At 39.8% G+C, this 14434-nt stretch overlaps 1 protein-coding gene across 1 annotated transcript in view; it reads left to right on the top strand.

The window, feature by feature from the left end:
• MAMLD1 (mastermind like domain containing 1) overlaps positions 1-14434 on the top strand; it is a 256294-nt gene that overhangs the window by 136341 nt on the left and 105519 nt on the right. The window contains exon 2 of the mRNA XM_077285235.1: positions 7233-8906. Within this exon, the coding sequence (XP_077141350.1) occupies positions 7233-8906 (1674 nt within the window). The remainder of the gene's footprint in view (positions 1-7232; positions 8907-14434) is intronic.

Below are 14434 nucleotides of genomic sequence, written 5' to 3'. Positions count from 1 at the left end.
TGCCACATCTGCCTACGTTTTGTGTCTGTTGATTTCACCTCCATAAAAAAATAACTTTAATTACTCTTTAAATATTTAATTATCTTTTGGATTACCATTAATCTTTGTCATATATTACATCAATTTTGTTTTGCATCCTTAACTTTCAAACACAATTCTGTAATGTTGTTTCAATACCGAGTTCAAGCTCCTTTAGAAGCTGCTTTCAACTGCTGCTCAGCAAAATCCATACACTATATTCACTCTGTGTATGTGAATTCCCTTTATGAGCCTCTCTGTACTCACCCCTGTTCTCAGACAGGAGAATTCTCTTACTCTGTTTTTTTTTTTATTATATAGTGATCTTTGCTGAACAGTAGGAGTATAAACTGGGCCTTGAATATCGTGCTGTTTGGGAGAGAAGGAAGCAAAATAAGATAATGAAGTACTGTATTATATTACCACAATGCATAACTTTGCAATGGCTAGAGGATAGCAATATTAAAAAAAAGTTGAGCTGCTCAGCAATACCACATACAACCTATGAACAGGTGTGGCACTGCAGTAGAAAGCAAATATGATTTTCTAATTTTACATAGCCCCTTTGTGTTGCTCAAACCTCAAGTTGGTCACACACTTCAAATTCTTTTTATACATGTACACTCAGGTAAGAATGTCTCTGGCCACAGGGAGAGGATATTCGGTGACAGAAGCCTCTTATAATGCTGAATTCCAAGAGGAACAAGGCATTTGGCATCTTAAAATTCAACAAGGCTGTTCGTCCTTTCTTAAGGCCAGTCAAGCTGTTCCATACAAGTTAGTCCTCATATGTCTACAATGCATAGAATATACCATAAGAAGAGGAATGATCTAACTAATGGTTAAGGGTTTGGACCTGCTTCTTGAAACGCATTCTAGATCTTATTACAAGAAGTATGAATCATAAAATTATTGGAGCAACATATTGTTTCCTAATGCAGGAAAAAAAAATTGAACTTCGAGCCCAACACAGAAAAAAATCTCCTTGTTATGGGCAACCTTTTTTTCCTTGTGAATTTGAGGCATATGGAAGATCTTGTAAAGGAGACGATAAGCCATGTAATGCTAAAATAGAATGTCTGCTGAGAATAGACAAAGGATAACTGCAGGGGGGCTATTAAAATGGATGAGTACCTCATCTTTCCTAAGAATTGCTGGCTCTGTGGCAGAGGAAAGGGGCTTAGGTATTACTAAGACTATGCTTAAATTCTCCTGCCGTAGGCATATAGCATGTATATTTACCGAAAAAAAAATTTGCAAACTCCGCAGGACTTTTGCATTCAGAGTGTACACTTTGTACGGCTCAAGTACTTGCATAAAGCTACAGAGATTTACTGAGCCTCGGGGAATATTATGCTCATCTTGGAAACAAAATATGAAGGTAATACGACAGATTATTTTGTAGCTGAGTGTAAAGTCAGGCAAACCCTTAGTGAATACATGTACTTTATTGTGGCTTGTATCTAGCCTCAGCATATATACTATATGAGGTTTCTATAAGCTTCTGATGGGCAAAAGATGTCTTCAAAGACCCTCCAGGGCATAATCTAGTTGTTCTGTAAATAATAGACCAATGGCTAAGTATTTTATACTCCTGTTTCAGTTTCACCAGGGATTATAAACATTCTTCTTGGGCTGCAAATCCTCCATACGTTAATTTGTACATTCTTAGTGTATGTGGACACGGAAATTGAGCAGAAAAGCAAAGTTTTAGAAGTTTGGAGAAGGACTTAGCAAGTTTTCTGTCACAAGTCATTTTTTGAGTCCTGACAGCTCTGGTTCTGCTTTAATTTAAACATGGTTTTTATTTTTGGCCCAGCAAGGGTTAATGTCAGTTTCCTTGCTGGCAGCTACTGTGTTGCTGGTCAGCTGATGTGGGCGGTGACCACTCCCACCGTCCTTTAAATAGTCACATGATGCATCAGCTGACTGTTGGTAATAGAGTTTTTCTATGACGACCAGCCTAGTAGTGTGGAGCTCTCTGATGCCAGTGGGTTATCTGCTATGTCTGTGGAGTTCGGTTTCCTGAGTCTGTGTCCTCTGCTGTTTGGAGCTTGGCATCGGTGGTGGGAGCTAAGTTTCTTGTTCCCCTTTTCTTGTCTGTCTTGTGCTTGTCACTACTCACTGTGTTTACACCATCAGCAGTAGTGAGGTTAGCATCCTTGCCGGCTAGTAAACTAGCCAGGGTTTAGTGAGGTGACAGCTAGGGACTAGGCACGTGATGGCAGCGGGGGGAAAGACCCACATAGGGCATTAGGGGAGCTTAGGGATAGGCACAGGCTGAGTTAGGAGGTGCCCCATCCCTTGTTACCTACTGTTAGGGCCTTCCTCTCCCTTTTTCCATTCCGTTATTGATGTTTGTTGTGCCGTCCACTGGACCAACCCTTGTAGGTCGTGACATTTTCATTCAGTTTCTGCTCAGTCCTTGAAAACCTCTGTGTGTACATAACCTTAGGATGTTATCATACTGATGGCTTTTTTCATGCGTTTTTAAAAATGGTTTCGCTTCAAAATCCACATCCAAGAATTTTCTAATGTATTTGAAAAAAGGGTTTTTATGTTGATTTTGAAAGAATCAAAATCCACATAAAAAAATCATGTACATGCCCTTAGAAATCCAAAAAAAAAGTCTTGTGGACTGATTTATCAAGCAGTTCACCACAGTTTTCTGGTGTAAAACTGCTTCAAATGTTGCAAAGTTTTTATGACTTTTGGCCTTTTTATGGGGGTGTAGTTGAGTGTGCTTCACAAATTCATCATAATTAATGCTGCAAAATTGGTGATGCACAACAGCTGAAAATGACACCAAAATTATTAAGAGGAGCACACTTCTAATGATTCGGATGCATCTTACTTTAGCTCATGCTTCATCAAGACTGGTGTCTTGATGAAGCATGAGCGTAAAACTGGCACCCCTTTACACTGACCCAGAATAAGCTGAGATAATTAGGTTTTTACATCCAGTATTTCATATCCAAGGTTATACCTCGTAGTTGGAGAGAAATATGTTTAGCTTTATGGGATCTGAGCTGAAGTACCAGAGATTGCCCACTACACAGTGTATGGAGATGTGGTCTTGTGGTTTTATACACTATTTACATCTGACCGCCATGAGACGTGCCAACAGCCTGATGTCCATCCCCTACTGATCTGACATTATTGACCTATCCTAAGGCTCTACCCTCAATATAAAAGTCTTAGACTAATTCTTTAAGGAGTTGTCTCAAGATGTAGCTTTATTGATGAATTGTTCTTCTGCCTCCCAACGTCTTGCTTTGGTGGTAGTATGTTCTTGAAGATTGACAGTTCAGACCAGTGACGGAGAAGGGCAGTGGGACTGAGATCCGATGATTCAGCCAGCTTCATAGTGGCGCAAACAGACTGTAAAGCATAAAGCTTCCTTGCACCATGCATGCCTTGCCTAGGTAACCAGCCGTTTTGGGATTGCACGGCAGACATAACTTTGGCAATGTGCTGTATGCTATAAAATAAAGCATACCTCTGTACTTGAGAACGCAGAAAATATTTAGAAGAGTAAATTACAAAGTATATTGATTTTACAAGCATTTTGCAATTTTGCCAAATTAGTAAATATAAATTTTCTTTTATATAATAAACCATTGCAAACAGGGTGGATACAAGGGGTAGACAGAGTAGGCAGCTGCCTAAAGCCTCATTTTGTTGGATGGCCACTTATGGATTAACAAATGCTTTTGTTACATTTTTTGTACCATCCAACTAAACAGTGGGAACCAGCTGTTAAAATGGTTTAGTTACAGGGTAAGATGAGCGCCTCCATTTAGTATGTCTGAGGGATAAATTAATGAGACTTACGAATTGTGGGGGAAAGTCTTACTTTAGAATTTAAAAAGTAAAAAAATCACATTTGGCACCGAGAAAACTTGAACGTCTTTATATAACAGAGCCCATTGTGTATCATGTTAATGTTGCTTCAGATTTATTTCAACCAAATTCACCTTCTGTTTTTTGCAGGTAGCTTGATTACTTGTCAAATTATGTACTCCATGTCGTTTTTGCCGTTTTTTTTGTCCTGTTGGAGTCTTGTTAATACCTCGATGATTTGGTGTCTTTGTTTGTTGTGCTTCTTATGAGCTATAAAGATTTTCCCTCATTACATGAGGCAGTGGTGTTAATGATAGATTAATCAAGTTGACACATAGGTCATAGCTATTAAACCAGTGGCTTCACGCACTGTAATAACACTTATATTGGAATGCTTTGCTCTAATCGCTTTTATTTATATACTTGCTTCATTTTTTTCTTTTCTTTAATTTTGTGAAATAATTATTTTAAAGGGAAAGGATCAATTTTAACATTAAAAGTATAATAGCTTTGATTTTAATTTTATAAATCAATAGTACATGTGAAAATAAGAAACTTTGTAATATATCCTAACAGAGAAATCTGCTTCATTCATTCTCAAAATTTTCAATTCACAGTTAAAATTTATATTCAGCTAAGATGTTAAGATTTAGCTAAAATGTTAAATTGCTAAGATAGAAAATGATAGTTGGTGCTGATAAGTTTCTATGGAGATGGAAGGGAGGAAAAAGAGGGAGGCGCTGTAGAGGCAGAGCTCTTTCCTTTTCCCCCTCTTCACAGAGTCTTCTGAGCACCAACTACCATTTGGTATCTCAGTAAAAATCTGTATTCACTGAAGACAGATTTTACCCTTGAATTGAAATTTTTGAAAATAAAAGATCAGTCCTGGTGGAGAAAGAATCAGATTTCTCTGATAAGATATATATTACAAAGTTGATTGATTCCATGTGTACTATTGATTTATGAAATAAAAATTAAAATGATGGTTATTCCTTAACTATTGTTTTTATGAGCATGCAAATTAGTGAGTACTTTTATAAAAAAAAAAAAAATCTTCTCGCAAAGTAAGCACAAGACCAACCTATTATCTTATTTGTAAAAAGTATCCCAACTCTATCCTGATAGATGATGTTGGGGAAGAGAAAAATTTAGAAGGCCCATAAGCTGCTGCTAGAGGAGTCTGACAGCGGATTTCTCTTCTTCCTGTTGAGAACACATGAATGGTCAGCTGAGCCGAGTGCTTGCATTTACGGAGGAGTCTAGAGAGATAGTTGTCTACTGAACAACCACTGTCTCGTGTATGGCCAGCTTTACTTTGAAGGCAGTTGACCCTATCTTTGCATTACGTCATATCAGTTGTGACCTCAGTTAATATCCCACAAACCCATGACTACAAGATCTACAAGATACCAAGAAGCTATGGTCCGTGGTTGTGTTCTTGGGCAGAGCTATGATCTGCAGTTCTGGTCCCTGGAGAGCTATGATCTGTCATTCTGATCCCTGGAGAACTATGATCTGTGGTTCTGGTCACTGGAGAGCTATGATCTGTAGTTCTGGTCCCTGGAAAGCTATGATCTGTGGTTCTGATCACTGGAGAACTGTGATCTGTGGTTCTGGTCCCTTGGAGAGCTGTGATCCGTCATTCTGGTCCCTGGAGAGCTATGATCTGTGGTTCTGGTCACTGGAGAGCTATGATCTGTAGTTCTGGTCCCTGGAGAGCTATGATCTGTAGTTCTGGTCCCTGGAGAGCTATGATCTGTAGTTCTGGTCCCTGGAGAACTATGATCTATAGTTCTGGTCCCTGGAGAGCTATGATCTGTAGTTCTGGTCCCTAGAGGCTATAATCTGTAGTCCTGGTCTCTGGGGAGCTATGATCTGTGGATATGTACTATGTTGTTATCTTTTTGAACAGTAAACCCTGCATAATCATTTTGACTTAAATACATATAGAAATTACCAATGGCCCCAATGTGTCTTTCATGTCACCGCAAAATAAAAGAAATGAGCAGAAACCCATGTTAGTGTAATCGCAGTGAGTAGGTGCACATTCACACTGTTACCATTAAGAAACCGAATTTAAGATAAAAGCAAAATGGGCAGATGCCCCGCAGTAAGTAAATTAATAGTACCGTATTTTCTGGTGTATAAGACGACTGGGAGTATAAGGCGACCCCCAACTTTTCCATATAAAATATGGAGTTTGGGATATACTCGCCGTATAAGACAGGGGTCATCTTATACGCCCAGTCATCTTATACAGCGTGTGCGGTCCGGATGGTTCCCAGGGTCTGTAGGAGAGGAGACTCTCCTTCAGGCCCTGGGATCCATATTCATGTATTTTCATGTATATTCATGTGATTTTCAGGGGTTAAAAAGTGGTCTTATACGCTGGAAAATACAGTAATTGTACATGACAAATAATACCCTATGTTATTGACATTATATTTATCAAAAGAGTTTAAAAGCCAACTCACTGTGACAAGGTGTACCCAGTCGGGATGGTCCCTAACTCTTGTAGTTCACCTCGCTATGTGCCAGCAGGTCTCAAAATAGATGTAGGCGGAGCAGGACCTAGACCTGACCAGACACCTACATGTGGAAAGCTATATAGACAAGATGCACAGCCTACAAAGGGGAGCTAGACCCTTGTATAAACAAAGTACAAAAAACTAAAGCAAAACTACCATGTCACAACCAAAGAAAAGGACAGAAGCTTTGCGGTGTTAGGATACCTTCAAACAACTTCTCATATCTCTGCTTCCTGAACCTTTCTGGGTATGACCTAGGGTCCAATTTCAGATGGACGTATGTTATGATCTGTGAAAGGACCAAGATACGTGGACTTGCCGTTGGTCTGCTTACCTAAACCAACAGCCTCCTGGGAATATACATAGGTCTATATGAGGCTATTGATTTAGGACAGAAGACGTGCAATCGTTCCAGGCATTGTGGTCTACGCAAAGGGAAATGGGATGTTGCGATTTATCGCAGTTTTGCTGTTGTGTTAAAATCACAGATTTACAGAGATTTTTTAATGTTGTCATTCATGTGAGATGGATGTTGGATTAATGTTTGTATGGCTAATTGTGGTTATACACATGATGATAAGAATGATGAATCAGGGACAAAGAGGTGAAGAATAACATATCGTGAATCAGTAGCATCAATCCTCCTCACATTTGCCATATTGTAAAGAGACAAATGTAAAATATTGCAGACTGGTGACAGTATTAATCATTTTGACAATGACATTTTAATATGAAGATTTGTAAAACCTTTTATGCTATCATTTTCTGTTTGTAATCTTTCTAATGTGACTTAAATGCCGTGATTAACAAATAGAGATAACAATGTCTGTTCTTATCTTTCAGCTACAAGGATCCATAAAGAGAAAGCTGGAAGATGACAGTTCCCCTGTGTCCTCTGGCATAAACGATATTATATTTTCAAGTGACAACAAACGACTCTGTCTCGATGATGTTACACTTCCAATGGGCCAAACGCAAAGCGCCAGCTCAAGTGTACCCTGCTCTGATTTGCAGCATTCTCCTTTCTCCACCAATCATAGCACTTCATCCATGGGGGTCGGTGGACACCAAGTTCTGCTTGAAAATAACCACATGAATGGGAGAGGGATGGCTTCACCATTCTCAAACACAGATATGAGTCAGAAAGTAACATACGAAGAAAAAAATCCCAATCTACAATCTGTGGACCAAGAACTTCAGGACCTATTGGAAGAATTAACCAAAATGCCAGATCCATCTCCAAATGACCTTGATCTTGAGAAAATCTTGGCAGGTAAACCAGATGAGCCACTTGTCATGAGCCATTCTCAACCTAATTTAAGTACAACTCCCAAGCTCTCCCCAGCGCAATCAACTCATTTGGACAACCATATCTCTGGCAAGGATTTCTCTGGTGGCTGTAGTTCTGCAAATGCTGGATCTCCTCAAATTAGACCTTCATCTGCTGGAACCAACTATCCAATCGCATCATCAAGCAAGCCTGTTCAGCCACCTATTCCTGCAAGTCAGAGTAAGAGTCAGTCACAGGCTATGTTACCTGGATCAATGGCCAACATGCCTGGGACAAACTGGCATGCACAACAGTTAAAACAACTGGCAGCAAGCAAACAAGTACCTCCAGGCAAGCAGCAAGTGCCAACACCAAACTGGCCAACAATATCACCTACAGGTCTCTCTCCACCATACAGACCTGGTTCTTCTCCTCAGCAACCTTTCAGTCCACAAAATGTCATGGTACCCAGTATGAGCACAGGAAATTTACAGGGGAACACTATACAAGGTTCACAAAATGCCATGTTGTCAAGCATGCCTTCAAGCAACAACCCAAGCAACAGACCTTCCCCACCTTATGTGTCCGAAAAGATTGCAAGTCCAGCTCTGAACCAGCAACCCTTCAGCCCTCAAAACTCTATATTACAGAATATTACTACAAGCAACATCCCAGCAAACACTATTAAAAGCCCCCAAAACAACATGGTGCCAAGTATGGCACCTGCCAATCCTGGACCTTCACCTCCCTATCAACCAGAGAAACTTTCAAGCCCAGCTTTGCATCAACAGCCCTTTAGTCCTCAGAACACATTGATGTCCAGCCTCACCCCAACAGGCAACCAGTCGAGCCTACAGAATTCTCTTTTCAAATCAATGACCACAAGCCAGCCAAAAAATATGAACATGATTATGCAACAGCCTTCCAATGGCTTGCAGTCTGCAATAGTCAACGATAATTCAGGAGGTCACGACCAGTTTTCCTTTAACAACACCAAGCCACTGTCTCATTTTGCACCAGATTCTGGTAACCAGAAAATGAACTTGTCATCAAATTCTGGATCACTTATCCATTATCTCCAGCAGCAGCAACAACAGCAACAACCCCAACATCAGCCTGCAACAGTGCAGCAGAATCCACAGGTCGGCAACAATCAATTTCTCCAACAACAGATAAGACAACTGATGCAGCCTTCAAGAATGCAGAGACAGATGCAGACCAGTGGATTGCCTCCTCAGTCCAGACAGGTAAAGGTTTTTTTCTATGTACAGTGCTGTATTCAAGTCAAAAAGCATTCTGTCATTAAAGAATGACCATCGTTTTAATTATTAATTCTTAACTTAATAGTACACATCAAAATAAGAAACTTTGTTATGTATGTTATCAGAGAAATTTTTTTCTCCTCCTGAGTTGTTCATTCATTTTCAATTTATGGATAAAATCTGTAAAATATATATTCAGTCAGGGCAGATTTTCCCAGTACTGAGGTTGGAGAAGACAGTTTATCATATAATTTAACAGGATTCAGCTCAGTCTCGATCCATGGCAACTTGATGGATGAATGATCTGTAGGAAGATCAATCTTGTGCAAGCCTAGATAGGTCCATCAGGATCTTCTCTGCCATTATCTTGATAGTATCAAGCCATCGGGTTGCTGGTCTTCCTCTTCGCATTGCTCCTTCTATTCTTCCGATGACCATGATGTCCTTCTCCAGTGATTGCTCTCTTTGTATGATGTGTCCAAAGTAGCTTAGTGATCCTTGCATTGAGTGACATGTGTGGCTTGATTTGTTCCAAAATTGATTTGTTTGTTCATCATGCCATCTGTGGTTTTAACAACATCCTTCTCCAGCACCATATTTCGAAGGCACCAGATCTTCATCTGCTTTTTTCTTCATCGTCTAGGTTTTGCATCTGTTTGTTACCAAAGAAAAGAGCAAACTATGTAAACAGTGCTCATAAAGTTTCTATAGGGATCTCTACTTGTCATTTCAAGAAAGCTTTTAGCACAGTGTCTGTGTCTGCCTCTAGCTGGACCTTCATCTCCATAGAATTTCAAAAGTACTACCGGTAATCTCCTATTACTGAGATCTGAGATAGGAGGACAAGGAGTGAAGAGCTAGAGGCAGGCACAGCCATTCTGCTGCAAGTTCTCCTGAAAGTTTGTTACAGATCTCTATAGAACTTTTTTGAGCGCCAACTGTCTTCTCTCATCTCAGTAATGGGAAAATCTGAAGACAGATTTTAATTGTGATTTGAGAATTTTGAGATTAAAAGATCAGTCCCGGAGGAAAAAGATGCAGATTATTCTGATTAGATATATTACAAAGTTTCTTATTTTAACATGCACTATTGATTTATGAAATAAAAAATAAAATAATAGTTGCTTTAAATATTATGACCATAGATTTTGTTTCATTTATCATTTCCTATAAAAGTCTTGAATGACTCAATCTTGCTTAACTTTACGAATGTATGCAGAGTATAATGGAAAATTACTTTGTCTCATGTCCAAGTCTAAATATTTGGGCGATATGCGACGCTTTACACTTTTTGAATGTATTGCATTTTTTATGAGAGAATTATTTTTGCGTTCTTTAGGGCATTTCCACTTTTCCTGTGTCTGCTTTTAAGGAGAAAGAACAAAATCCACCTAGATGGATATTGAGCACGAGGAGAAGTTATGCTCATTTTTCCTAGTATTTAGCTCATACTGGATGTAACAAAGGTCAGGAAGGAAGCATATTTCAGAGAGAGATAAGAACAAGAATAGCTGTGAAACAGGAGGATCATAGGCTAACAGGAAATGCAAGGAAATTCTGGGATAAAGAAAAAGCAATAAATCTAGAAAGATCTGAAACTAATTTATAGTGCATCTCCGGACTGGACGGATCTTGGCATTATGGAATTGCAATATAAGCAATAGCTACATTGGGGGCTATAGACAGAAGCAATATAAGCTTGAATCCATGAAATTAAGCTATCCTATAAGTGTGTTTGGACAATTAGGTTCAGTATAATATGTAAAACATCTTTTACAGGGAACCTGTCAGCTAGTTTTCCCAATATAAAGTACTGCCATCGCCTTTAAGTCTTCTTTTAGCGGGTGCCAATAAGTTGTACGTAAGTCACCAATCCCCTCTGCATAGTACAAAAAATTAATTTTATTACACCCACATATGCTGTCCGGTTCAATGGGTGTCTCTGATCTTGATCTGGCACCTCTTCTCTTCCCACCATCATCCTCTTCCTTCCCTACTTCATGTGGATGATGAGTCCAACGTCATCCACACAGTGTTCCCCATCGCGCTCCTGCACAGGTGCACTTCTCTCTGTCCTGCCGAGGGCAAAGCAAAGTACTGTAGTGTGCATGCGCTAGTTATACTTCCAAGTCACTGGCGCTCTTTGGCCTTTACTGGCGCATGCACATTACCGTACTTTAGTCTGCCCTCGGCAGGGCAGAGAGCAGTGTGTCTGTGGAGGAGCGTGATGGGGGACACTGTATGGATGATGTAGGACTTGTCATCCACAAGAAGCAGGGCAGGAAGACGGCGATTGTGGGAAGAGAAGAGGTACCCGATCAAGACTAGAGACAGCCATTGGACTGGACCGCACCTTTTGTGGGTATAATAAAGGCTCTTTTTTGTGCTATGTAAAGGAGATTGGGGACAGACATACAACATACTATAATGCTGTAACAGATGGCTTAAAGGTGCCGGCCGTACTTTATATTGGGAAAAACTGGTGACTGGATCCCTTTAATAGTTAGCTAAAATAACAACACGCATATAATAAATATAAGTATAAAATATAGTTATTCACAATAAATTACATGTTTATTAACAATAAATATTCTATTACAAAACATGAGGTAAACATACATAACAATGATCATAAAAAGTTGGTCCTTAAAGGGTTTTTTGGCGCTTCTCGGAAGGTGAGTGGGGCTGATGGCCTCTGATGTGCGCTGACCTGTCAGGAAACATGCATGTTCCGTAGGTGTCATGTAACTTTCTTATTTATTCAAATAGGGAACTTGCATGATACCTGCCGATCATGTTCACATACCAACAGATATGTGCGGCCGCAACGTCATCACCTACTGGTGCGGAAGTGAGCAGTGGCGGACAAGCCCTATAACCTGTGCTCATGTAGACTTAGTATTCCTCCTTTGCATCGCTGAAGCCATTGCATTACCCTCAGCCCAAACATCATCTGCTCATTGCATATATGCTATGCTCGTATAGGTCTTCCCGGGGTTTGTGCACTTGCCAAAGTAAATAAATGTCTTTCGTAAAGTTCCACCCATGCCGAAATAGAGAATATAGTGTTAATGAAGTACTGTAGTTCTGTGGTTGTTTCTCTACATCCCCTGTTGTAATTCGAAGAGTGTGCTAAATACCACTCCACGGCCCTAATGATGGTACTATCAGTTTTGACCTTCAGTATACTTATCCTCACCATAGCGTTCCACGAGCCCTTTTGTTAGCTGGCTTCTCTTTATTTTCCTCTAGTCATATTGGATCTTATTAATTAAACTGTCCAATTATGTGAAATGGTTCATTAATTCCAATAAAGAGATCTAGTGCAATTTAGGACTGGAACTAAAGCTGCACAGCATTTTTCCCATATAATGGAAAGAGGTGCAGCTTGTGTACTGAGAAGGAATGTGGATGGCTGCCAGTTGGAGTAGGAACACAAAGACATGAAATTTGATCTTTGTAGCAAACAGTGGAGCAGAGGGAAAGGCACAGCTGTTGTGACATAAACCCACAAGAACAGTCGTTTAGGTACTCTTTATATTTCAAGAAAAGACTCTTAAAGACATTAAACTTTTCAGAGACGAGGGAATGTGCCAATAGGAACCTGTGAAACAAACACTTAGATGCTTAGGGCAGTGGATAAGCAATTGTTTTTTTATATTTTTTTTTTTCACCTGAGACCCTTAGAGTTTATCAACTATTAGATAGAAAACCAAATGTGTCACTATACTAGAGCCCCAGCGGAAGCAGTAAAGAGTGGATCACAAAACACATTTGGGAATGCACAAATTGCAGGCATTTTTTAAAGTGGCGACCCAACATTAGAATATTTGGTTCATATCTTTCATTCACTTCTCACAACCGATCACTCGCCCGCTCATGTCACCTACACCTCAAAACCATCTCTAGAATTCAACCTTTGACTCAGCAAAAATTCTAATTACAGCTTTTATTCATTCTCTTCTGGATTATTGCAGCTCTCCTTTAATCGGTCTCCCTCTTACCAAACTCTCACCTCTCCAATCTATCCTGAATGGAGCAGCCAGGATCATATTCCTCGTCACAGATGCCTCTTCCCTGTGCCAGCCATTGCACTGGTTGCCCATCCAATACAGAGTTCAATATAAACTTATCACACTGACCCACAGAGCGTCCCACAGCTCAGCACCACCCTTCATCTCTTCCTTCGTCTCAGTTTACCATTCTACCAGTGCCCTCTGTTCTACCAGTGACTTAAAAGTAAAATCCTCAATAATCTGAACCTCCCATTACCGTCTCCAAGGCTTCTCGCGTGCTGCACCAATTCTATGGAATGCACTACCCAGGATAATTTGATTAATTCTCAATACCCACAGTTTTAAGCATGGCTTTAAAACACATTTCTATAGACTGGCCTATCGCCCCACCTCACTTATCTAACTATCCCCGTTTTGCCCATTCAAAACTTTCTTCAAAATCATGACCCTCGTAGCAGCTAGCACACACCCTCCATGCACTTAATAGCCCTGTGTCTGCACTGTACACATACTGGTTAGTGAGCGGTTCATGCAGCAATATGTGCGGACCTTATTTAGTATATTATGGCTGTATTGTGCAATACAACAATTTTTTACTATTTATCTTTCGTGTCCCCCACATTTCCCCATAGATTGTAAGCTTGGTAGCTGGGCCCGCACTCCTTTTGTTATCGAGTTATGTTTATTCTCTAATGTCTTTATTGTCCTCTAAAATTGTAAAGTGCTGCGGAATATGTTGGCGCTATAAAAATTATTATTATTATTGCTATTATGTTAGGCAATATTACAGCTAGCAATGCCCGCTTTTCTGCTAACAGGTTGACCAGGTTTGTGTTCCTATGATATATTATTGATACACTTACTAATTTGGAGTTTATAACTAATAAAAACCTTAAGAAGAATTATTATTTATGGACAGGAGGAGATTCTAACTAGACCACCATCAGTATAATCTCATGACATGTTCGGGAAAACTTAAAGAGTTAGGTAGAGGGGTTGTTTTTGTCATAAATCAATAATAAATGTGGAAATAAGAAACGTTGCAATATATCTTATGAGAGAAATCCACTTCTTTCTACTTCTAGACTCATTATTAGTGATGAGGGAATATACTCGTTACTCGAGATTTCTCGAGCATGCTCAGGTGACCTCCGAGTATTTTTTAGTGCTCGGAGTTTTAGTTTTTCTTGCCGCAGCTGAATGATTTACATCTGTTAGCCAGCATAAGTACATGTGGGGGTTGCCTGGTTGCTAGAAAAACTAAATCTCCGAGCACTAAAAAATACTCCGGAGGACACACGAGCGTTCTCGAGAAATCTCATTACTACTCATTATTCATTCTCAAAATTCTCAATTGATGGGTAAAATGTATCTTCAGTGAATACAGAGTTCCCATCACTGAGATATGAGATGACAATTCTTTCTATGAAACTTGCAGCAGAATGTCCGTGTCTTCCTCAAGCTCCTCCCTCCATTGAATTTTAAAAGCAACAACTG

This window comes from Ranitomeya variabilis, chromosome 2 (assembly GCF_051348905.1).
Source record: "Ranitomeya variabilis isolate aRanVar5 chromosome 2, aRanVar5.hap1, whole genome shotgun sequence".
NCBI lineage: Eukaryota > Metazoa > Chordata > Amphibia > Anura > Dendrobatidae > Ranitomeya > Ranitomeya variabilis.
This window is presented reverse-complemented; position numbering and strand designations above follow the sequence as displayed.